We start from the raw sequence: 23,860 nt of genomic DNA, 5'->3' as shown, positions 1-23,860 counted from the left end.
CAGACTTTTAGGGGGTGGGACCCAGATATCTGTGTTTTTTTAAGGTCCTCTGGTGCTTTCAATTTATAACCAAGGTTGAGAAGAACAGGTTTGGTCAATAGCAAATGAACCCATCTCCTTTCTCCTTGTACAGGGCAAAACATGTCATTTAATACCCTGAAGGGCCCAGGATAAAACGTGGAAGTACAAAGGCCATCATATGTTACTTCCTAAACTTATTACCTTTTTCCAGTCTGAGAAAGGTTCATTCTAGGTTATGTTCCCTGCTCCTGCAGGCTGGCTGTTGACTTTCTCTGCAGCTGTTACTTCTAGCACACATGTTAAATACTTTTTTTTAAGTGTGTTTTTCCAGGACCCATCAGCTCCAAGTCAAGTAGTTGTTTTAATCTAGTTGTGGAGGATGCAGCTCACAGTGGCCCATGCCGGGTTCGAACTGGCAACCTTGTTGTTAAGAGCACCGCGCTCTAACCAACCGAGCTAACCGGCCACCCCCACGTGTTAAATACTTCATTAATACTTTCTGCTGCAACTGGAAGTGTGCTGTGGGGACAGAACCCCAAAAAGCAGTTTCCAGCTCTCGGCCTCACATAGACAGGTGCTGGCTCAGGTAGTAAATGGCCATCAACTCTGATGGGATGGCCATCAGCTGCGGCTAGTTGGCCGTCAGCTGTAACCAGTGAGCCATTGGCCACTAATACAACTGCTGTGGCTATGCTAGCAGAAAAAATGGGGGCTAGCAAGAAGATGGTGGCTGAGCTAGCAAGAGCGAATTGCAGAGAGGCGGATGCCGCCAGCGAGAATATAGTGGTATGACTCCCCCATCTATGGCTCCGTGGGTGTTCCTTTTTGGCCTCACCATGTCCTGCGTTCTTATGTGGGGAGCGGGAGCAGAGACCCCGCGGGCCGCTCCGCACGACAAATGGTGCGGTGAGCGGGGTCTCCTGCATGACATGTGCCCTCCCCAAACACCTCCTAAAGGCACTGCAGAAGCCACAGTGGCAGCACCGTTGCAGGTCCCACAGATCCCAGAGCCCTGGAGCTGCTCTCAGCCCTCTTTCCAACTATGTACTACGGGCACACTGTCTTTTAAGGGAGCAACACCTGCTGCATTGGCTCCCCACCTGGACAGCTTCCCTTCATCTGACAGGAACAACCTGATCTAGGAGGCGTTGATAAAGTGTCCATGACCTTATTCCTTCTGCATAATTTGGAAATATATTAAAAATGGAGATTTAAAAATATTTTTCTTCACACCTGAGATTCCTTCCACTTTGCCCCCATTGGGTCTCGTACAAACTTTACAGTAATTATCTTATTAAATTATAATTATTTGGTGTATGCATGACTGTCTCCCATCCAGACTAAACTTTTTGAGGTACTAAGATGTGTCTTATTCATCATTGTATCCAAAATATCTAATAGAGAACCTGGCACACAGTAGATTCTTGATGAATGTTGAAATGAACTAAATGTACAAGTGAGGTTTCATACTTTGAGTTGCTGTCCTAATCTCCATCCAAAATCTCTTTTCCCCTGGTCACTATCAAGCAACAGTGGCCATAGGAAACAGTTCTGGCCAGTGAGAAGTAAGAAGTCCTTTAGGTAGGGCTTCTAGGAGGGTCTTTGTTTTCCTACCAAAAAAGGGACAATCTGGGTTGGCCTGCCCCCTTCACCCTGTACCCCTTCCTGTTTTCTTTTTCTTCTTGTCCTTCCTGCCTGGAACTTAGAGGTAAAGGCTGGAGGTGTAGCAGCTATCTTGTAATAATGAGATGAAGACAAAGAGGATAAATCCAAACTGCTCTGGATGGAAAAGCAGAAAGATAGAAAGAGCCCAGGTTTCTGAAGGCAGCAGCTGTGCCAGCTCTGGAATGCCTGCCTGTCTGCCTCTGGACTTCTTGAAAAAAACAAAACCAAAACCTCACATTTGCCACTGTGGTTGAGTTTTCTATTATTTTCAGACAAACACATTAGTGACTGATATAACAAGTATGTTATTAATAAGTATGAATTTAAAGCACCTAGTATCACTCTTAGCAGGCGATTGCTCTTAGTAGGGATCCTTTGTTTGCATATTCATTTACTTCTTCATGCAAATTGAATCTTCAATGAATAAAGGGGTTGTGTACCCCAAGAAGAAAGATTGATTTGATGTGAATCCCAAGAAGGAATTTCTCTGCTGAGTTAGACACCCCACAGCCAACTGAAGGCCCATATTTTATAAATAATGAGAATCTAGTGTCCATCTGCTGACAGAGACTTTGTATACTGGGAAGAATCTCAGACTGAGCTTTCAACCTCCTGCACTGTGCTCCTGTGTTGACCCTTATAAGAGAGTTCCCAGTTTCATCTTTTAATTAATGGACTGAGACCTGCCCCATCCAATCAGAACCATGCAGCTATCTCTTCATTTGCATCTTTACTGACCAATCACAGCAGCTCCCTGACAACCAATCAGAGCTCACAATGATGGCAAATCAGGACTGTGTGATTTGGACCAACAGAAGTATGCAATTTGGATTCCTTATTTGCATAAAATTGGACCAATTGGGAACCAGGGCGGAAATTTTCTCTATAAAATGCAGCCTTTCATTTGTCTTTAAAAAGCAAGCCTTCAATGTCTGCCAGAGGCTGACTCCCCAGTCTGCAAACTGTTACCTGAATAAAGTCTCCCCTTTTTCTCTCCAGTGCCTTTGGATTTGTTAACAGTTGTTTTTGTTTTTTGACAGAAGGATTATCTTCTAATAATAACGGAGTATTCCCTAATTTAAGATGTGTCCAATAATCTTAAACAGCTTTTATTCAAACCCCGTAGACCATATTATATTGGTCCTGGAGTTTATTCCCAAGGCTCACTTCCTCCTGTTAGAATAAGTAATCCCATTGAAGCAGCAAATCATGCAGCAAACAGCAGAAACAGCCTCCTGGTGTTACCAATCCCCTGAGTGTTACATTTCAAGTCTTCTCTTCTCTAGAAGGTGGAGTTTGCAGGAACATTGCCTGCTCCAAGGTTAGTCCAGTGGCTTTTCTCTCCTCCCTGGGCTGCCCAGCTGCACAAGGTGGGTGCACAAGGCCACGTCAGTGGGCAGAGGAGGCGCTGGAGCAGATTTGCCCAGGAAGGCCAAGAGACTTTTTTGCCTGAGGTTTGGTGGTTGCAAGAGCTCAACTGGCAGCTCCATCAAGGGAACCGATTAGAAAGGGAGAGAAGAGAGATCAGCTGTCTCAGACTAAACCATGAGAAAACTCTCCAGGACCCAATCTCCTGCTTTCTCTATGGAATCCCTCTTTTTCTTTGGAATTCCTGGGTCTCTCTCTCTCTCTCTCTCTCTCTCTCTCTCTCTCTCTCTCTCTCTCTCTCTCTCTCATCTTGGCTCTAAGCAGCTTGGCTTTATCTCTGAAAAGGAATTGTAAATGCCTGTCTTTGGAGTATACATTTTATGACTTGTTTTTAAAATAATATAGCTGGATTTTTATCGTCTTAGAATTAAGAAATATTGAGCAATTTCAATGTACCAGACACTGTGCTAAGTGGCTTTACATTCCTTCTCTAATACTTACAACCCCCCCCACTCTGTTAGGTGCTGTTATTCTTCCATTTGACAGATGAAAAAAATTGAAGCTCAGAGAGGTTAAGACCTTGTCCAAGATCACACAGAGCCAAGAGTCCAGTCTGGGGTGTCTTTCTCCAGAACTCTCGTGCCCATTCCAGCCTCCCCTGTCCTCTATGCTTTGGCAGTGGGCAGCATATCCCTCCCATTGCCAGTGCCCAAGCTCTCCCTGCCAGGACACCAGGCTCCTGAGTCGAAAGCAATGTGGAGAAGCCCCTCTCTAGTTTAACACAGAGACTTACACTGAGGGGTGTGTTTCGACTTGTGTCTTCTGGATCGAAGGCCTCAACCTGGTAGATGAATCCAGGGTTTGCTCCTTCCACGATGTAGAGGCTTAGACCTACAGCCACAGCCATAGTGGAATAAGAAACATTTTGTTAAATGAAGCAAACAAGATTTCCAAAACCAGGGCAACCAAAGGAAACCAAACATGGCCAAGGAAACCGAGCACCGTGGGAAAGAGGGGGCAGCAATAATAAGGGCCAACTTGCAGGAGTGGGTCCGTTTATGGGAATTAATAAAATTCTAGGTGGGCCAAGCTGGTACCAAGTCTTCCCATGTTTCCTCCAATGAGAGGTGGCCCAGGGTGCTGTTGTTTAGCGGGAGAGAGGGAAGTGATGAGAGCAGAGAGTTGGAACAGAACCACAGGTAGGAACCGCCAGGGGGAGGCTGCTCCATGCCCTAGATCCTCTTCAGTGTAAATTGCTCCTAAGCTGAGATGAGGTTGTCCCTTGAAGTGCACTTAGCATCTCAGCAGAAATGAGTCCCTAAAATGAGAGGCCTGACAGTGAAATAGAGAGAGAAGGAATAAGCGGGGAGAGAGGGCTACAGAGGCTCTGAGAAGGGACCAAATATTGATTTCATCTACCTCAGGGTTCTTGGCTGTCAGGGGGAGGGAGGAGCAGGCAGCCCCGCTTGGCACCACCCGCCCTGCCTGAGGGACCGCCATGCTCTCTGCTCTGGAATCTTTCCTTCTGAGAATCTGTGCCTGAGACATGGCTGAGAATGTTAACATTAACTCACTCTTCTCAGGCATTGTGCTGAGGACTGGGCGTATGTTTTCTGCTTTAATCTTCACAGCGGCCCTAGAAAGTATGTATTGTCATTTTCTGCACTTTCTCAATAAGGAGGAGTTATGAGGTTGTCTCAGCTAGTAAGTAACAGAATCAAAATTCGAACCCAAGCCGTCTTACATCTGAGCTGGGGCTGTGCCGGAGCACTCGCAGATCGGTGAGCAGGCCAGGACTGCTGGAGCAGAAGCGGTGGTGGGGAGACGTGCGGGAAACGACCTGGCGGGGCCGGGGTGGGGTATGGGGTGTGTGGGGCGTCAGAGTTGTGTGGGCTTGCCAGACCTGCTGGGGCTTTAAGGAGACTCTGGCTCTCCTTCTGAGTGAGATGGGAAGTTTCTTGTAGGGTTTCAAACAGAGGAATTTCTCAATTTAACTGATATTGAACAGGACCCCTCTGGCTGCTGTATGGAGAATCAATAGCAGAGGTCAAGGGCAGAGCAGAGAGCCCAATGAGTGGGGCATGGCAGTAATCCAGGCGAGACAGGACTAATACAGGAGTAATACAGGCGAGACATGGTGCAATCCAGGCTTGCACCATGGAGGTCGTGGTGGAAAAGCTAGGGACCAGTTGGACTCTGCGTAGATTTAGTAGTTGGCACGATTTACTAATGGATTTGAAGTTGGGTGTGCAAGACAGCGAGAAGTCAAGGTTGACTTCAAAGTTTGGATCCCAGCAACTGGAAGGATGGAGGAACCATTCATTAAAATGGGAAAGACAGGAGAAGCAGCTTTGGGTGGGGACGGTGGGGGTCAGGGCGGTGGAGTGGGAGGCAAGGGTTTGGTTTAGGAACGTTACGTATGAGATGCCATGTTCTGACACCAACTCCAACGTATGGAGGTTTTTCTTACACCACCAGCAATTCTCTGACACCGGCTGGCTGTTCTACAATTCAACTCAATTCAAGTCCAGGTTGCCACCTGTGCTTTTGACCTACCGGCTACGGCTCTGAGTTTCCCACAACCCCCTCTTTGGGTTCGATTAATTTGCTAGAGGGAATTACCAACCTCAGCGAAACCTTTTACTTACTGAGAGCACTGGTTTATCATAAAAGGATATAACTCAGGAACAGCGAGATGGAAGAGATGCACAGCGCACAACATAGGGCGAGAGTGGCGAGCTTCCATGCTCTCTGGGCACACCACTCTCCCTGAATCTCCACCAAACCCGCCCTTTTGGGTTTTTATGGAGGCTTCAATACATGGGTGTGATTGATTAAATCATTGACCATTGGTAATTGAACTCAATCTCTACCCCTTCTCTCCTCCAGTAGTGGTGGGGGTGGGTTGGAGTGTGTGTGTGTTGGGGGACTGAAACTTCCAACCCTCTAAACACATGATTGGTTCCACTGGTCACAACTGCCATACTTAGGTGACCTAGGGGCATTCCAAATGTCATGTCATTAACATAACAAAAGATACCTTTATGACTCTCATCACAGGAAATCCAAGGGTTTTAGGAGCTTTGTGTCAGGAACCAAAGGAAGACCAACTATACATTTCTTATTATAAATCACAATATCACAACTGTCTATTAGATATCCAAGAGGAGATGTTAGGTAAGATACTTGGATATTTGAGTCAGAAGTTCAGGGGAAAACCTGGACCAACCCCATAGACTTGGAGCTTGTCAGTATGAATAGCGTTCAAAGCCATGAGGCTGGGGGAGATCACACAGGAAGTTACCCTATACTCTTACACGTTTGGTCCATGCTCTACAGGATCCCAGACACACCAGGGGTCAGCGTCCACAGGGAGAATGAACAGGTCAGTCACCGACCAGTACACAGTGATGAGCCTGCCGAGCTTGGCCCAGCTTCCTCCAGAACGATCCACGTGAGGGGCCAAGCTGCAATTTGTTCCCCAGGACTGGGAGACACCCAAGAGAAACCATGGCTGAGAAGGGCTTTGTACATTGCTGGGCATTATCATTGGGAGTCCTAGGCTGGAGGACATGTCATTTGTTCCCTGCTCATTAAGCAGCTGCCTTTTGCAGGGAAACAGCTGCTTGTGTATTAACTTTGCTGTTTTTCTCTTTTCCCCGGGGTCCCCCCTAATGCCACCGTCTGGGCTGCATTGCACACCTAGGTGTAGCTTACCTTTTGCCAAGTTGCCTAGAAATTGAGGCGGCTCATTCACATCTGCTACCTGGACAGTTAGGATCTGCAGGTCAGTGACACCAACATCGTCCTGAACGTAAATTTGCAACTCAAATATCTTTGGTCCTGTTTCAAAATCTACTTGTTCCTTCCCAGTGGTGACAACCTAAAAAGTAAGTGCAGAATTCTTAGTAATCATGTAAAAGAAAATCTGCTTTGTATGCATGCATTTTGCGAAGAGATATTACTATGAAGGAAGCATCCTGGAAACCATTTTTCACTTGCTGTCACAGAAACTGGTTGTTTGCCTTAGTCCTTCCAACACAAGCCCCACAATACTTCACTAAAGAGACTGCTGTGTGTGACGATGCTTTTCATGGGAAAGAAAAATATTTAGGAGACATTCTGGTTTCAAGGAGTGGAGATGGAAAGCTCAATAATTTAAAAAAACCTATGATTACTTGGGGTAGGCTCCCACACAAGTCCCTTTAGCAACCCTAAATATAGTTAGATTTTCTCGTCTTTAAGAATGAGATACCACACTTTCCTGGGACTGCTGTTAAATTACATCTTGACTCATCACTCCATTCTAATTTTCCTAAGGCCCCTTCCAAGAAGAGAAGAAGGATACATCTGCAGAAATAGGAAATGATATTTACTAACATCAACAGCCTGTTCAGTGTGTGTGTGTGTGTGTGTGTGTGTGCCTTCCCACACATTCTTCCACTGTTGGAAACTTGTCCTTTGCACCACAAGTGTTTTGGAGATGTGGAAGGGTTACCTAGAAGCAGGGCCAGAGAGATTTCCCCAGCGTGTAGCCCATTGCCAGCAGGAGCCCAGGGTCTGTGGTGGGAGTGTGCTGCTGAGGCTACCTGGAGGCCAGTCTGTAACCTGTGACATCTGCATCCCTGTCGCTGAGCTCTGAGAAGGCACGGAGTTCTTTGGGACATCAAGGACGAAATTTTATAAATGTCTTAATTATGCTAAGAGAATCTTTTGGTTATTAATACAACTTGGGCCAGACAATGAGGCATTCAGTATCCTGTAGTGAGGAGATCACTTAGCTCCAATCCCATTTCCATCACTGAACTGCTATGTGCCCTTGGGAAAGTCACGTCACCATTTCCTGGTTTTGTTTTTCCCTCATTAGAATTAGGTAAATAATTGTTGCCATGTTAAACGGCTATGTTATCATATAAAGTATTATAAGGAAGAGCTCGATTAGGGGACTATGGAAAATCAGAGGGAAGAAAGTTCATTGTGAGCTGTGTTTAGTCAGGGAGGGCTTCATGGAGGAGGCAGTTGGTATCGTGTTTGCCTTTGTGAGATCTGGATTGGGTAAAGGACAGAAGACAGCCACAGATATGAATGAGTGTGTACAGTGGGGGGAGAACATATGGAGGAGGGCTGAGAGGAAAACGAGGTAGTCTTGTCTCCATCCACAAGCAGGGTGAGCCGATATCCACACAAATGAGGAGGACTTTGTATCTATACTTGGCACATGGTAGGTAAGAGGCAGCCTAACATAGGGCTCAAGAGCATAGACTTTGGAGCAAGACTGAGTGGATTTAAGGCCCAGCCTTCCCATTACTTAAAAAAACACACACACAAACAAACAAACAACAACAACAACAAAAAATCTTTCTGTGCCTCAGTTTCCCCATCTGTAAAATGAAGATAATAAGAGCATCTACTTTGTAGGGTTGTTGTGAGGGCTAACTGAGCTAATCCATGGAATACTTAGAGATCATTGGCACTGGGCAAACCCTAAGCAAATGTTGGCTTTTATTATTATTATTAGATAGTCAAAACTGTCCAGGGAAGGTACGTCTCCCAGAGCAGCCCCCTTTGTCTGGACAGTCCACTCTGTGTCCTGATTTATACTCTAGCTTCCTGCTGAGCCTGGAGCCCTCTCCTGAACCCCAAGCCGAGACAGTCCTTTGCCACAGTGTAACTTACTGACAGCTCCCCCACCCCAGGAACTAGCCCTAAACACCCCAGAAGGAGGAAACAGAACAGTCAGAAAAGTTCCAACCATGTTACATCTTGGAACCAAAAGAATTGGGTTGCTGTCAACACAAAGGGAAAAGTTGTTTTTGTTGTTGTTATCAGCATTTACTCAATGTTTGTGTGCCCGGCTCTTGCCAAGCCATTTTGTGGAGTATTTTACTTAATCATCACAACAACCATAGGTTGGTAGAACTTCCCCTCATTTCACACATATGGAGACTGGAACAAGGAAGGGAGGGAATTCCAAAGGCCCAAGCTGGGGCGGTGGGGGGTAGGGGAGTGGTCTTTGGTTTGGTTGCAGGCCATCTGGCTGCAGTTGTGGTGAAAGGCAGTAAGTTTGGTTTAAGGCATGTCAAGTTGGAGGCATTTCTGGACAGAGCTGAATGCATTTACAAAACCACAGGGCTCGTGACAGCAGATGGGACAGAGGAGTCAAGCACAGAGAGGCGCAAAGGGAAGAGGGCAGGTGCGGCCTCCACGTGACCTCAGAGGGCTGCAGTCTTTGGAGCGGCCGAGCCTGCATCACACCTCCCGGGCTTTTCAGAGCGATCCTTCCTGGTGCTGCTCCAGGAGAAAATCCCTTGACCAGTGATAGCCACATGGGCCAGTGAGGCTCCGCGTCTCTCTTGCTGGGCAGTAGTGAGCCAGCGCAGCATGGGGGCTGAGCAGGGGTTCTTGGGGCCAGCCTGCCCGATCTCAAATCTCAAGTCTGCCACCATTAGCTATGTGAACCTTGGGCAAGTTGCTTGACTTCTCTATGCCTCAGTTCCCCCACCTTTAACATGCAAATATTAATAGTACAGCACTTCATAGTGTTGTTATGAGGATTAAATAAATGAATTTACAAAATGTTCAGGGGAATTCCTAATATATGGTAAATGCTTCATAAGTGTGAGCTGTTACCATCATCATCATCATCATCATCATCATTCATCCTCTTCCCCTTCCACCCAACCCCACCAGAAGTCTCAGCAGCTGTGTTTGAAAGCCGAGAGGTCAGGCCTTTGGCATGGTTTGGAGGTCACCCTCAGAAAGCTCTGCATGACTGAGTGCCAAGGCCAGCACTGAGGAGACCTCTGGGCCAGAGACTCAACACCTCATCACTAGACTCGTCATCCTGCAGAGTATCAAGGCTGCCCAAGGAGGAGCCAGGTTCTCCCACAGAGAGGACCCTGACATGTGCTTTGGGCAGCAGGAGTGGCTCTTGCGAGCAGTTTGGGCTGGATACTAGGATCTTCCTCAAGGGGGATGTTTGATGATATCGGGTAGTTTCTGGAGAAAGCAACCAATTCTTAAGAAGAGCTACAGGACTTGTGAACTTGTGGCCCAGTCAAGTACCCACACAGGGTACATCTGGGCAGCTGCGGGCTGCGGTGCCAGGAGGGCACCAGGACTGGGGTAATAGGGTCAACATTCGAGCCTCCATCAGCCTAAGAAACACGCCATTTCTCAAGAACAGGCTGCAATTCTTCCTTGACTGACAGCTCTGCTTGAATCACATGGCCTGTGGGAAGACCATGTCCATAGAGGACTTAGGGGCTCATCGAAAGAGCAACAGATGTGCAGGTCAGTGCAGGAGAAAGGGCCTGAAACTGGGAGTCAGAAGACCTGAGTTCTTATTTCAACCTTCATGGTTATGTGATCTTGGGCAAATCCATTAACCTTGCTACCTTTTTGTTATCTTCTTTCTAAAATAGAAATAAAAAAATTTAAATAGTGATAATACCAGTGTTAGTAGGAACCGTTGAGAGATCAGGCTGTGAATGTGCTTTGGAACCTTTGCAAATCTGAAACGGCATTAAAGGCAGTAGACTATGGAGGCTGAGAATAAAAGTTCTCAAGTGGAAACAACCAAATATCTGTCAACTGATGGCTAGACAGACAAAATGTGGTATATCCATATACTGGAAAAATATTCAGCCATAAAAAGGAATGATGTACTGATCCATGCTACAAAGTGGGTAATTTTATGCTTACAAGAAAGAAGCCAGTTGTTAACGACCACATACAATATGATTCCCTTCATATGAAGTGTCCAGAATAGGCAAATCCATTAAGACAGAAAGTAGATTAGTGGTTGTCAGGCACTGGGGGATAGACAGGGGCAGGGCAGTGACTGCCAATGGATTTGGAGTTTCGTTTGGAGCGATGAAAATGTTCTAAAGTTAGATTGTTGTGATGGTCTCTGAATATAGTAAAAACCACTGAACTGTACACTTTACATGGGTGAATTGTATGCTGTGTGAATTTATATCTCAATAAAGTCATTTTAAAAACATGATGAGAGCTTGGAAGTCATACTGCCTGGATTCCAGTTTCAGCTCAGTTACCTAAAAGCTTGTGCAACCCAGAACAAGTTATTTAACCTGTCTATTAAGTTTTGCTCATTTTCCCCATCTGTAAAAAGAGGTGATAATACAAATAATACAATAGAATAATACAAATAAAATAATGCAAATAAAAATCAAGAATAACACACGTGTAAAGCACGTTCAACAGTGTCTGCCATATATTACGTGCTCTCTAACTGCAAGCAATTGGCAAGGCTTTTAGGAATAGACGAACAACAGCTGTTAAAGAAGAGCCAGATGTCAAGGGAGCAGATAGGTAGGCAGGTAAGTCACAGAACCAGCATCTGGGGCCTGGGAATGTATACTGGATGCCGAGGTGAAGACTGCCAGACTGTGTGCTCCTTACGTACCTGAGGGCCTAACCCTGGGGTGAAAATATCAGATGCCCAGGCTCTGGCCCTCAACTTGTGGGCTCCACAGGGACTCTAATGATCAGCTGGGTTCATGCACATGCAGTGTGTACCTCAGGGAGGCAACTGTGCCCAGACCAAGCAGGCTGGGCCACTGGGTCCCACCAGAACCCCACAGCAACGGCAGGCAGGGCCAGCGGCAGGGCTGATGATAACAACAGGAGGTTCCTACACCAGCCAGCCGGGGGAAAGGGGGTGGGGGACACTGAAGTATAAGTAGGTCCAGACACCAGGACCCTAAGACATCCTTAGAAGCCTTCTGAAGTTAGCAGTGGAAAATATGCAGTGAGCAGATTTGTCCTACAAGAAGGAGTGACAACTTTGGGAAGTCTCAACTGACAAACTGGAAAACAGAGCAGTGGTGCCATGGTTCTCGAATGTCAATGATTGGGTCTGAATTACCCAAGAGGGAATATTCACACAGTAGGGCTGGACATTTAGACTTATATTTTTACTATGTTCTTGCATATTAAACAAGTCTCCTTGTAGATTTCCTTCTGAGAAAAATCACAGAATCCTAGAAAAGCACAATCACCAGACACAAGTTCATCAGGGCCTGGATTTTAAGGAGATCAACACTCATACTAGCCCACCTGGAGAATGTAGTAGCTGCCAGCACACCTAATGCCTGATGCCATGTGAGGGTGGTTGGCATAAGGAACAAGCTTTGTATTTGTAACAAATTGAGCCTAATGTTCAGTTGGACTGGATTAAGTGGAGCAAAAATGTTCAATGGCTAGCACAGAAGGCTCTAAGGTGCCCCACACAGGACTTCTGGATCTTACAAGAAGGGAGATTAAACCAGGGAAAGAGAAGGAAATGACCACTGATCTAGAATCACATCTGCTCCTCATCTTCAGAACCCTCTTTGCAGACAGCTCCCATTGGGAGCAAGATGGTACTTACCTCAAAGTCGGTGCCTGACAGCCAGTTCACCCTGAAGGCTTTGGTGAGGGGACTCGAGTTGATTATCAGGGGAAACCCTGGGCTCACAGGTGACAGTGATGCTGATAAGTTCACAGAAAACTCGTGCACTGAAGTCTCAGGTGGAGAATTCTCTGCCACGTTGCTTGTAGCAGGTAAATGGACTAGGTGTAGCGCCTCTGCCTCTGTGGATTTAAAAAGGATGCAAAATGACAAGAACACAAAGCCTTGTGCTGGGAACAGGGACTTAACAGCTTGTTCTGTGGCTTCAACTTGTAGCTCAGAGCAACGATGGAACCTGGTCACTCCCCAAGAACAAATACTCTTGCCAAGAGCTGGAAATGGGAATGCGAGATCTTCTCGGAGCCAAGAAAACAACCACCACCAACAGCCATGAAATCTGCTTCTGTCGTTCCATAAATAAAGCTGCTGTGCTCCTCTTGTCTCCCTGCTTCCCTTCTCTTTTCTCCCAGTCTTTGTGAAGAGCCAGGGAAAGGGAAACATGACACTTGAGCAGATAGACACCCACTTGAAGGACCTCGTCTAGCCATGACATTCTCTCTCTTACAAGGTATTTTATAAGAGTTTATTTTCCTTCTCTGTGTCAGTATTTGATTCATGAGGTCATCTGAGAATTGAGTGTGCATGACTGGAATGTTCCAGAGTCATAGTAGATCTTCCCACATCCATAAGAAATCTCAAGAACAATTATTTGTTATTACTGGGTGCCATAAGTGTCATATAGAGAGTCAATTAGTACTTCTTGGTTGATAGATTAACTCCTGTTTCACGGAGAAGGAAATGAGATATTCAGGGAAGTGAACTGCCTTGGACTGCATTACAGACAGGAATTTTACAATTTAAGAGAAAGTGTGTTTCTTCCAGGAAAGCCTTGGGACATTCTGAGCTCTCCATGACACTCTGCAAGACTTTGTCAGTACAGAGGACAGCAACAGGTTGTTCTGTATTGTTTCCATAATGATGGTTGCTGTAAGGAGTAACCCCAAATCCATTCCTCTCAGAATCTCAGGATGTACCTTACTTGGAAATAGAGTCTTTGCAGATGTCATTAGTTAAGAGGAGGTCATCCTGGATCAGGGTGGACACTAAATCCAATGACTATTGTCCATATGAGGACACACACACAAGGAAGAAGTCCAGGTTATGATAAAGGCAGAAATTGAAGTGATACAGCTACAAGACCAGGAACGGCAAGCAACCACCAAAAGCTGGGAGGTAGGTATGGAACACATTCTCCCTCAAAACTTCTAGAAGAAACCAACCCTGCCAAAACCTTAATTTCAGACTTCTAATCTCCTAAACTGTGAGAGAATATATTTCTGTTGTTTTGGGCCATCCAGGTTGTGCTAATTGTAATGACAACACTAGGAAACTAATACAATTACCATTTTACCCAATGTTCTAAATAAGGTCATAATGTAAAATTCTTTCTTTCATTTACTCCTCAAAATAGTCCTCATAGATAGGTATTAATGTCATCATTTTACAGATGAAGAAACTGAGTTAATGGACACATAGTAAATACAGGCATCCCCCCCACCTCAGGGATACGTTCCAAGACCCCCTGTGGATGCCTGAAACTGCGGATAGTACTGAACCCTACACACTGCTGACAATTAAGTTCACAAACTTGTTGCAATGATGTTGCTAACCTCTTTTGACATCAGAGGGATTACTCATTATGAATTTGTACCAACTGGACAAAGAGTTAACCAAGTTTGCTATTTGGAAGTGCTGAAAAGGCTGCGTGAAAAAGTTAGACGACCTGAACTTTTCGCCGACAATTCATGGCTCTTGCATCACGACAATGTCTCAGCTCACACAGCACTGTCTGTGAGGGAGTTTTTAGCCAGTAAACAAATAACTGTATTGGAACACCCTCCCCACTCACCTGATCTGGCCCCCAATGACTTCCTTCTTTACCCGAAGATAAAGGAAATATTGAAAGGAAGACATTTTGATGACATTCGGGATATCAAGGGTAATATGACGACAACTCTGATGGCCATTGCAGAGAAAGAGTTCCAAAATTGCTTTGAAGGGTAGACTAGACGCTGGCATCACTGCATAGCTTCCCAAGGGGAGTACTTTGAAGGTGACCATAGTGATATTCAGCAATGAGGTATGTAGCACTTTTTCTAGGATGAATTCACAAACTTAATTGTCTCACCTCATGTATTATATTTTTTCCTATACATACATACCTATGACAAAGTTTAATTTATAAATTAGGCAAGTAACAGATTACCGACAACAATAATAAACTAGAACAATTATAACAATATACTGTAATAAAAATTATGTGAATGTGGTTTCTCCTTCAAAATATCTTATTGTACTGTAGTTAAACTTTTCACTTAAAGGAAGCACTTTATGGCTTCTCTTTGGCATATCTGAATTGCTGGCATTACTACTCTTGTGCGTTTGGGCCACTATTAAGTAAAATAAGTGTTCCTTGAACACAAGCACTGTGATACCTCAAGAGACGGCTCCTAAGTGACTAATAGGTGGGGGAGCATCTACAGATGAAGACGCTGGGCAAAGGGATGATTCATGTCCTGGCAGGACAGAGCACAATGATGACAGGTCACATGAAATTTCATCACATTATTCAAAACGGTGCACAATTTAAAACGTATGAATTGTTGATTTCTGGAATTTTCCATTTAATATTTTCAGGCCACAGTCGACCACAGGTAATGGAAACTGCAGAAAGCAAAACCACGGATAAAGGGAGACTGCTGTAGTAGGTAACAAAACCACAATTTACACCAAGGTGCTACTCCTCAGTCAGGTTCCAGATCTTGGCCACCATTATTAGACACTAGAGACAAACCACCTGTAGTGGGAGGAAGTGCAGGGTGACAGTAGAAAGATCTGTCCTACTGAAAGGTGTAAAATTTCTAGACACAAACAATGGAAAAATGTTGGTTTTCGTAAGAGAGTGTTTTTGTTTCAAATTTGGGGGAGGGGATCCAGAGGAATAATGGAAATGTAGGAAAAATCGAAATACAAACAAATTCATTGATACAAGCTTTCATAAATCTAAAATCATCTTATTTAGATTAGAGACTAAAATTCATTATGCCTAAGTTATTTTTGCTCATAGAATTATCCTGTTTTATGGACAAGGACTGTGCAAGGACTCAGAAATACCAAAACAGGGGCCGGCCCAGTGGCTCAGGTGGTTGGAGCTCCATGTTCCTAATGCTGAAGGCTGCCGGTTCGATTCCCACAAGGGCCAGTGGGCTCTCAACCACAAGGTCGCCAGTTCAACTCCCGCAGGGGATGGTGGGCTGTGCCCCCTGCAACTAGAAAACGGCAACTGGACCTGGAGCTGAGCTGCGCCCTCCACAGCTATGATTGAAAGGACAACAACATGACTTGGAAAAAATCCTAGAAGTACACACTGTTCCCCAATAAAGTCCTGTTTTCCTTCCCCAATAAAATCTAAAAAAAAAAAACAACAAAAAACCCCCAGCTGCAGTTCAGAGTGATGTGAATATGAATAGATTTTTTGTTTTAATTTAAATTTTAACTTTTTTTATTAGTTTCAGGTGTACGAAACAATGTAATAGTTAGACATTTACACCCCTCACAAAGTGATAACCCCCCACCACCAATCTCCTACCCCTCTGACATCATATATAGCTGTTAGAGTTCCCCTGACTCTATGAATAGATTTTTTTAATCTATTAAAATTGACTTCAGTATTATAGCATTCTTGTGATAAAAACCAAGAGCAAAATAGTGCACTTGGAATACTTAGAGGCAAAAAGTTCCCAAAAATGTTTTTTCAAAATGAGCAAAATTATCAATTGCTTTGGTAGGTTGGATTTTTTTAGGCATAATTCCCTCATGCCCTCTTTTCCCACAGAAGTCCCCAGGGTCCTCTGAACTGTTCGCGAGGGTGTTTCCTCACTGTTCACCAGTGTTTCCTCACTGGTCGACAGGATAAGGACAGTCATAAGCAAAATGAAACATTGGCAATTTATCTTGAAGGATCCCCCCCACCTTCTGTTGTCTCCTCCCACCCACCCCAGGGTCTTATGCCCCTCCAGCCAAGGAGGAGGGAAGCCTCTGTTCATATTTAAACAAAGATATAACTCATTAGGTTTTTCTCAAGAATAGCTTGGGGTAAGATAGTGCCCAGCCCAAATGAATAGAACAAAACAAGTAAGCACTTGTATTTACTAAGCACCTACTCATCAGGCATTGTGCTACGGTAGCTACTTTACTGCCTGATTTCATCCATTCTAAACACATTGTAGGTATTGCTGTAGCCATTTCACACACCTGAGATCACACACTCATAAACTGGACCAAGATGGCGCTGGGGGCTGATAAGAATTTGGCTCCTCAACCCGGATGTTAGATTTGGGTGATGTGATCTGTAAGAGGCTGTTTGGGGAACAACATAAGAAATTGTGCTGGAATATTAGCTTGATGTGGGCATGGGTGGTAGAGGCTTGCGAAGCCCCACTCAGGACTTTCCACAGCCTCCCTCTGAACAGGCAGATTACTGCAGCCACCAACCTTGGTGTGTCTCCTTTAGAGAACTGGGGAAGCTGGAGAAGATGTGCTTCTCAGATCAAGAGTCACCAACGTTATCTACAAATATCTTGGAACCAGGGCACCCGAAATAGAGTCTCTGCTGGGAATTTTTCTATTTTGTTGGTAACCAGCCGCCACAGCAGAACCCTCAAAGGGTCTCACCCAGGTCAGATGTACATATCCCCAGCTGACAGTTTGCTTTGCTGGGAGTTGCATTAATTATAACTTTGATATGCCCTGGGTTTGAGAGACTAATTCCATGAAGAACCAGCCTTCCAATCCAAGGCATTTGACTGCAAGGACTGGACTCTGTATGGCTCCATGCTTTCTCCTTACGTTAGCATAGCTTTTTGTGGTCCTCCTTGAATGGTCATATTTCTCATGGCAGTGAAGGAGGTATTTTGGAGGAAGAAGTGGATCTATCCAGTGCCCATCAGGCAGTTTGTGTTGGGAACTGCCTGTTTCATGGATGGATAAAGCCAGACTGTGTCCTTGGACATGCCCTTTCTGCTGGCACTCCTGCTGGAGATGCTCTGCTCTTCACCTGGTGGCCTCCCTTCCCAGGGCAAGGTCACGTGTGCCGGGACCATGGAACTGAATTCTGAAGCCTTTGCAGCAGACACTCTGGGGAAACTGATAAGAACAGGAGTTAAGCTGGGATCGCTCAACTCTTAGTTCAGCACCCAACTCCTCTAGCTTCCTTGCTATTTAAAACAAGTGGTAGCAGCAGTAGTAATAGCAATAGTAATAATAATTAGTGGCTAGGGTCCACATCTTAAAAATAGAGCATTAATAAGATAAAAATTTACAACATGTTTAACCCATTTGTTATGCAAAAAAACTTTAAAGGATGTGCCCAAAGGCATCCAGCTAATCAGGGGCAGAGGAAAGGGTAAGAGCCAGGGACTGGTGGCTCTCCCCAAGACACCACACACATGCCTTCCAAGGCTGGTCACCCAAACTTTCTTTGCTGGTCTGAATGCTGGAAAACAAGAAAGAGGCTTTAATGGAATCTGACTTACACATATATTTTAATTAATCAAATTAAAGTTGCCTGAAGCTTTGAAAACGAAAAAGCCTGTCAGAGACTTATTATCAACCACTGAGCCCACTGCAATGTCCTGCTTGTGGCTGAGATCTGGATTGATGCTGTCACTTGTTTCAAAATGAGCAAAATCACTGCCTTGCCAGAAACGGACCAATGAAGCCTCCTCCTGGAGCGTGTGTTAGAGTAATTAAGGCCTCCGCAACCTCAGTTTTTGGGAGGAAGCTGCCCACCCGGCACCTCAGACACTGAAGGTAATGATGTGGTTCAGGGCTGTGGGCTGATGCCCTCTCTTCCTCCGGGATGCTGCTGCTCTCATTTACAGCTGTTTCAATACACAGGGCCGTACTCATCTGAGATTGACACTCAATAAATGCCTCTTTATTCTCTCTAGGGGTAGCCAGAGAAATCAGAGGGGAGTGTGAAGAGAGCAATTTGCATCTACTTGACTGTGGGACGTTGGGCTTGTCCCTTAACTTCTCTGGGGCCCTTTGTCAACTCTCTCTCAGGACTGTGATGCTACACTAACAGTGACCATTAAACAGGGTTCAATTGCCAAAGAAGAATCACAGGACCCAAATGAGAATGTTTCCAAACCTATCATTTATTACAGAAGAAGAAGGCAGTATAACAAGAACATTAAAGTGCGGATCTGCGTCACAGCTGAAGACGCCTCACAGAGGAGGACTGGGGAGGCCAGCTGCTACTCCCGTTGTCCTCTTTTCTCTAAGAGCCGTGACAAAATGCACTTACTCAGATCAGGAGCCACTAACATTATCTACAAATACCTTGGAACCAGGGAGCCCAAAATAGAGTCTCTGCTGGATATTTTTCTATTTTGTTGGTCATGGAGGTGCATCTTGCTAGGTAACCAGCCTCCACAGCAGAACCCTCAAAGGGTCTCACCCAGATCAGGTGCAAATCATTAATCTCACTGTTATCAACCAATGACACTTAAAAGCCTGCACAACCATCCCCGAAATCCCAGGACCCATGGTTACCAAGCAGCGCTGTTAATCAGCATGCTTCGTGCCCTGACTGGGGGTCAGTCCAGTGCAGGAACATTAGCAAAGCAACGCAGGCTAATTCCAGGCCTACTGGAATTCACTCTCACAGCGCTGGTACCATGTAAGAAAATGCATACGCTCGATAAATTCTAAAACATTATAGCATGTTGTTGTTTCAGTATATGCAGCATCTTCCTATGCCTTTAATTTCTACAGTGGATACCTTCCTTGATGGGGTGTTCACCCACCCCCTTTGGGGGGGCTGGTCCATTCCAGGCAAGGCTAATAGAAGGGAGCCCTTCATGGAACACAGAACAAAGGATGGTGACTCTACTAGTGACGCCATAAATTACCATAGGTCATAATCAGCAAGAGTTAGATCTCTTCCGACTCCATGAGGTGGAAAAGCAGGTGGATTCCACTGACCGAGTGCTTGAGCTGGAGGTGAAAGGGGGCCAACCAGAGGGAGGGAGGAGGGAGAGTGAGAGGAGGGATGGCCTTCTGCTCTTCTGAGTCGGCTCTGAACAGGAAAGGGACGTGATAGAAAAGGTAGACACCTTTTGCAATGTTCTTTAGACCTATTATATGGGATTAACCAGCGACAGAAAGACTTTCTGGAAATGGACTGCATTTTCCTGCCTTTTCAAATGATGACAGAATTAAGAAGGGGTTGCAGCTAGTCCTCAAGGAGCACAGGACACTGAGTCTCGGGCCTCTTTCTAATTGCCTGACACTGCTCAGCAGAGGGCCAGGCCCAGAAGGCAGGCTGGGGTGGGTGGTGTCTTCCTAGAGGGATCTGAGATAGCCTCATGCCTGGTGGTTGGGGGGACAAAACTCGGGGCAATGGGCCTGGTAACTTTTTCATATTCATGCAAAGCTTCCAGCTACCATAGACCCCTTCTTTCATTAAACACTGGCATTTTTCATTTCCATGAGAGTAATACAAAAGCTAGTTCCCTGGAGGAGTTCTCAAAACATAGACAACTTCAGTGTATAGGGGATTTCAACATACCAAGGGACCTTTGCTAAGTCCTCTGTCTTCCAGGAATGGCACATGGCCCTGTGGAGCCAGAAGATTGTTTTGTCTTAACTCTTTTCCACAGGTTCAGTGGGGAGTTTTGTCTAGTTTATGTTCCTATGGGGCCTTCCTTTGTAAGCCGTTGCTGGAATGGGACATTAACGTCTCACAGGGAAACTTTCATTTCCCTCATCATAATAGGAGGTGAGAAGGACAGATGCTAATTTGCATGACAATATTAAGCAGGCAGAAGATCTAAATTTCTGTATTTAGGGGTATTAGTAAATGTGGGGGGAATAAATGGACCCAAAAAGGGATGACGATCAACTAAAACGTTTATTGGGTACCTCATATGAATGTGGCATTTGGGGACCACAGAACAATAAGAGATGTGAAACCTATTATTTCTGGGCTGACATTCCAGTTGAGGAGACAGGACAGACACATACCAGATGAATTACAGTATGATAACTCATACTATAGCTTTCACTGAGCACATATTCTGTTAGGCACTGTACTAAACCCTTGGCAGGCATTCCATGAGCACGCAAGGCTGCTCCAGGCTGCAACAGCAAGAATGCTTACCAAGAACTAGGGCGATCTGGGAAGACTCCACGGGGAAGGAAGGACTTGAGCTGGGCCTTGGAAGACGCACAGGAGTTAGATCAAATGAGAAGAAAGAGGATACCGGAGCTGGTTACTTTGTTTGACATTGATTATGGTGATACCTGCTTCTAAAACTCTGAAGGCAGGTACTGATGTGACTGTCCCCCTCGCCCAATCCTCTGTGACCCTGATTTTCAGAGTGATGGTAAGGGTCAGGTTTTTGGACTCACAAAAAAGTGAGAGAGAAACAGTTTGCATCACAGCAGACCTTCCCCTCCAAAATAGGATTTGACTAGGAGCAAAAGCCTGGTACAGTGCACGGTCCTTGGAGAGGGAGAGATTTGAATGTGGTTTTTATAAGCAATCTCAAGTATTTCTTGCAAACCTTTGTGATCAGTTCCTTTCACACATCTGATGATAAAGTTCTAAATGATAGTGCTCAGTATGAGATATTGGGTTCTTTCTAACCTCACTCTTCCCCCAATAACAATAAATGTCACCTCTTAAGTGATTATGATCCTAAAAGCCTATGTTTCTGGGAAAACCTCAAATGTTTACTTCATTGGAGAGTCTGAGCTGCTCAAGGCCCAGCTTCCTCCTTCCCTTTGCTGAGTTTAAAAACTTAAGATTAAAGAGTGTTCAGTATTAAGAAACCCAGTTATTTATTTATCACATTAGCAGATCAAGGGGGAAATGAAATGGTTATATCCATAGATTTTGAAAAAGCATTTGATTTAAAAATCTATTTTGATTTAGAAATAAGTATCCTAAATAAAAATAAGAGTTATTTTTATTTAGAGCATATAAAATACTTCACACCAAAAGCTAGCATCATGCTTAATGGGGAACAAGACAAGAATGTACACTCTTATCATTGTTTAACAAAAGCCTGAAGGTACAGTCCCAGTAATTAGATAAGAGAAAGAAATAGGAGATAGAGAAATAGGTGAGGAAAAGCACAAATGTTTATTTTCAAACCTGGAAAATGCATCAGAATCAACTGAAAAACCATTGAGCTGGGCCTTGAATAAAATAATTCATTATTACACTTCCATACATTATAATATCAATTAAAATATACAAGGGAAGGAATAGTCCATCTACAAATGCCAAAAAAAAAAAAAAAAAAAGTAAATGAAAGAATTAGAAATAAACATAATCAGAATGTGCAAGATCTATATGAAGGAAATCTTAAAATACTCCTGAGGAAAACAAATGAAGACTTGAATAAATATCTAGAATCCTGTTCTTGGATAGGAAGACTCAATGTCATGCATAATAATAACTAACATTTACTATGCACCAGACACTCCTCTAAGTGTTTTACTAAAGTATAACTCATCAAAAATGTGAATTATCTCTAAATTAATCTTCAAATTTAGTATGATTGAATTCCATATATTATTCATATATCTATTTAAAAATAAAATTTAATTTAAAAATCTCAATTTCAATAATCCAACCTGACAACATTAAAAAGATCATCCCAGATTCTTGAAGCTCTTGAATAAGGAAGAGAGAATGCAAGAAGCACTAGTTTGAATCTTTGGCTCTTCCACCAGAATCTTGAGCATTCTCTCTGCTCAAGATTAAGATAATACACCCTCAATATCTCGATTTTTCCACTGGATGATTTGCCAACCTCAAGTTGCCTCCAGAGAAAGGCCAGAAGCTCCACAAACTGACTTGACATGCACACAGAAGGGGTTTAATACAACTCTCCTCAGAATGTGCCAATTTGACGTGCGGATTTTTTTGAGCTGAAGACAATCGAGGCCCGAAAGATTCAGGAATAGTTTCTTTTGTTTGTTTGTTTTTGTTTCTTACCTCCCCCTTAACTGCCTAAAAGAATTTAGATAGAGGGCCTGGTTTGGGAAGAAAGCTATCAGCAAAGATAATGACAAAGAATATGAGTGAGGAATGGTGGGCTTGGGGGAGCTCAGAAGGGCCTGGAGATCAGAGTCCTCTCTGTGTCCCCTTAATTATGAGGCTCAATTGCCTGACTACCTCTAGGTCTCTTATGGGGCCCCCCATGTACATAATTAAATTTGCTTTTCTACTGGTAATCTGTCTTATGTCAATTTAATTAATAGACCCCGAATGGAACAAAGCTCTGCTATGAAAATTGTCTTCACAACTTTGGATCTTAGAAGGACTTCTAGCTCAGGCCATTTAACACAAGAGGGAAAGTGAAGTCTATACAAACATAGACTAGATTGTGGCTTCTTTAGCCACCTTTGTTCTCCAGGTTACCCCACCGGAGCCTCCCAGAGCTCCCCATTGCTACATCATCTCGTTCATCAGTGCAGATTAACCCACAGTTGATCAAGGTCTCCCAGAGACAATTTCCTCTTTGGGGATTTTATCAAACAATGATATCATGTAAACTGAGTCAGGCAAACAAGGTGGCAAATGAAGTTCCTACCTGACATGGTGCCCAGGAGAACCAGGAGAAGGACTGCTTCCTGCATATTTGATAGTTGACCTCTGTGCACACTTCCAGCAAATCATCCAGGAGCAGAATCCTACCTTTTACCTAAATTGTATTCCAGATGCCACTCATCTTCCCCTCCTGGTTTTGTTGCCATGCAAGAAATCAAACAGAGGCTTGGTGGTAACTAAGGGAGACTCTAAACACCACAGGACTGTTTGCTCTTTGATTACCTGTTTCTGTGACTGCAGGATACCCTCGAGGCCAACCACCAACAAGCCCTGGCCAGCTCAGAGTCCATCTTAGAATTCCACACCTGTTGTATGGACAGAGAGCCCCAAAAGAGAAGTCAAAGAGCAAAGCAAGACCAGAGAGACTGGGATGATAGTAAAAGCTGGACATAAGCATAGGCATCCACGATGATCTCAGTAACCCTGTGACCGGGCATCTTGTCTTTCTCAGAAGCAGGGGTAGGGAAGTGGGAATTTTTCTGACCACTGAATTGATGAGTCAGATTCCCAATTGGGACCAGACCCCTCCTCAAGTTGGCTATAGACACTGCCCTTTGATTTGATCCGTCACCACTGCCACTCTAGCCCTCAAAAAAGTCTATGGAGGAAGAGTTCTGCAGGAAGAAGGTTTCTGCCTATCCCTCAGAGGCAGGTGCTGCCCTATATGGTGCTTTCATGTCCTAGGCAGTTCCATGCCAGGT

The 23,860-nt window shown here is 44.5% G+C and overlaps 1 protein-coding gene across 1 annotated transcript in view; it reads right to left on the bottom strand.

Annotated features, from left to right (window-relative positions):
* The window catches only part of CDHR3 (cadherin related family member 3), a 62,443-nt gene extending 39,133 nt beyond the window's left edge, over window positions 1–23,310 (bottom strand). Inside the window, exons 1-4 of the mRNA XM_019745394.3 lie at window positions 23,143–23,310; window positions 12,449–12,651; window positions 6,772–6,937; window positions 3,848–3,945 (exon numbers count right to left, since the gene is read on the bottom strand). Of these exons, the coding sequence (XP_019600953.3) occupies window positions 3,848–3,945; window positions 6,772–6,937; window positions 12,449–12,651; window positions 23,143–23,188 (513 nt within the window). The 5' untranslated portion in view covers window positions 23,189–23,310. The remainder of the gene's footprint in view (window positions 1–3,847; window positions 3,946–6,771; window positions 6,938–12,448; window positions 12,652–23,142) is intronic.
* Window positions 23,311–23,860: the final 550 nt, after the last annotated feature.

The sequence above is a fragment of the Rhinolophus sinicus genome, chromosome 4 (assembly GCF_057876585.1).
Source record: "Rhinolophus sinicus isolate RSI-liver-muscle chromosome 4, RSI-T2T, whole genome shotgun sequence".
Taxonomy (NCBI): domain Eukaryota; kingdom Metazoa; phylum Chordata; class Mammalia; order Chiroptera; family Rhinolophidae; genus Rhinolophus; species Rhinolophus sinicus.
This window is presented reverse-complemented; position numbering and strand designations above follow the sequence as displayed.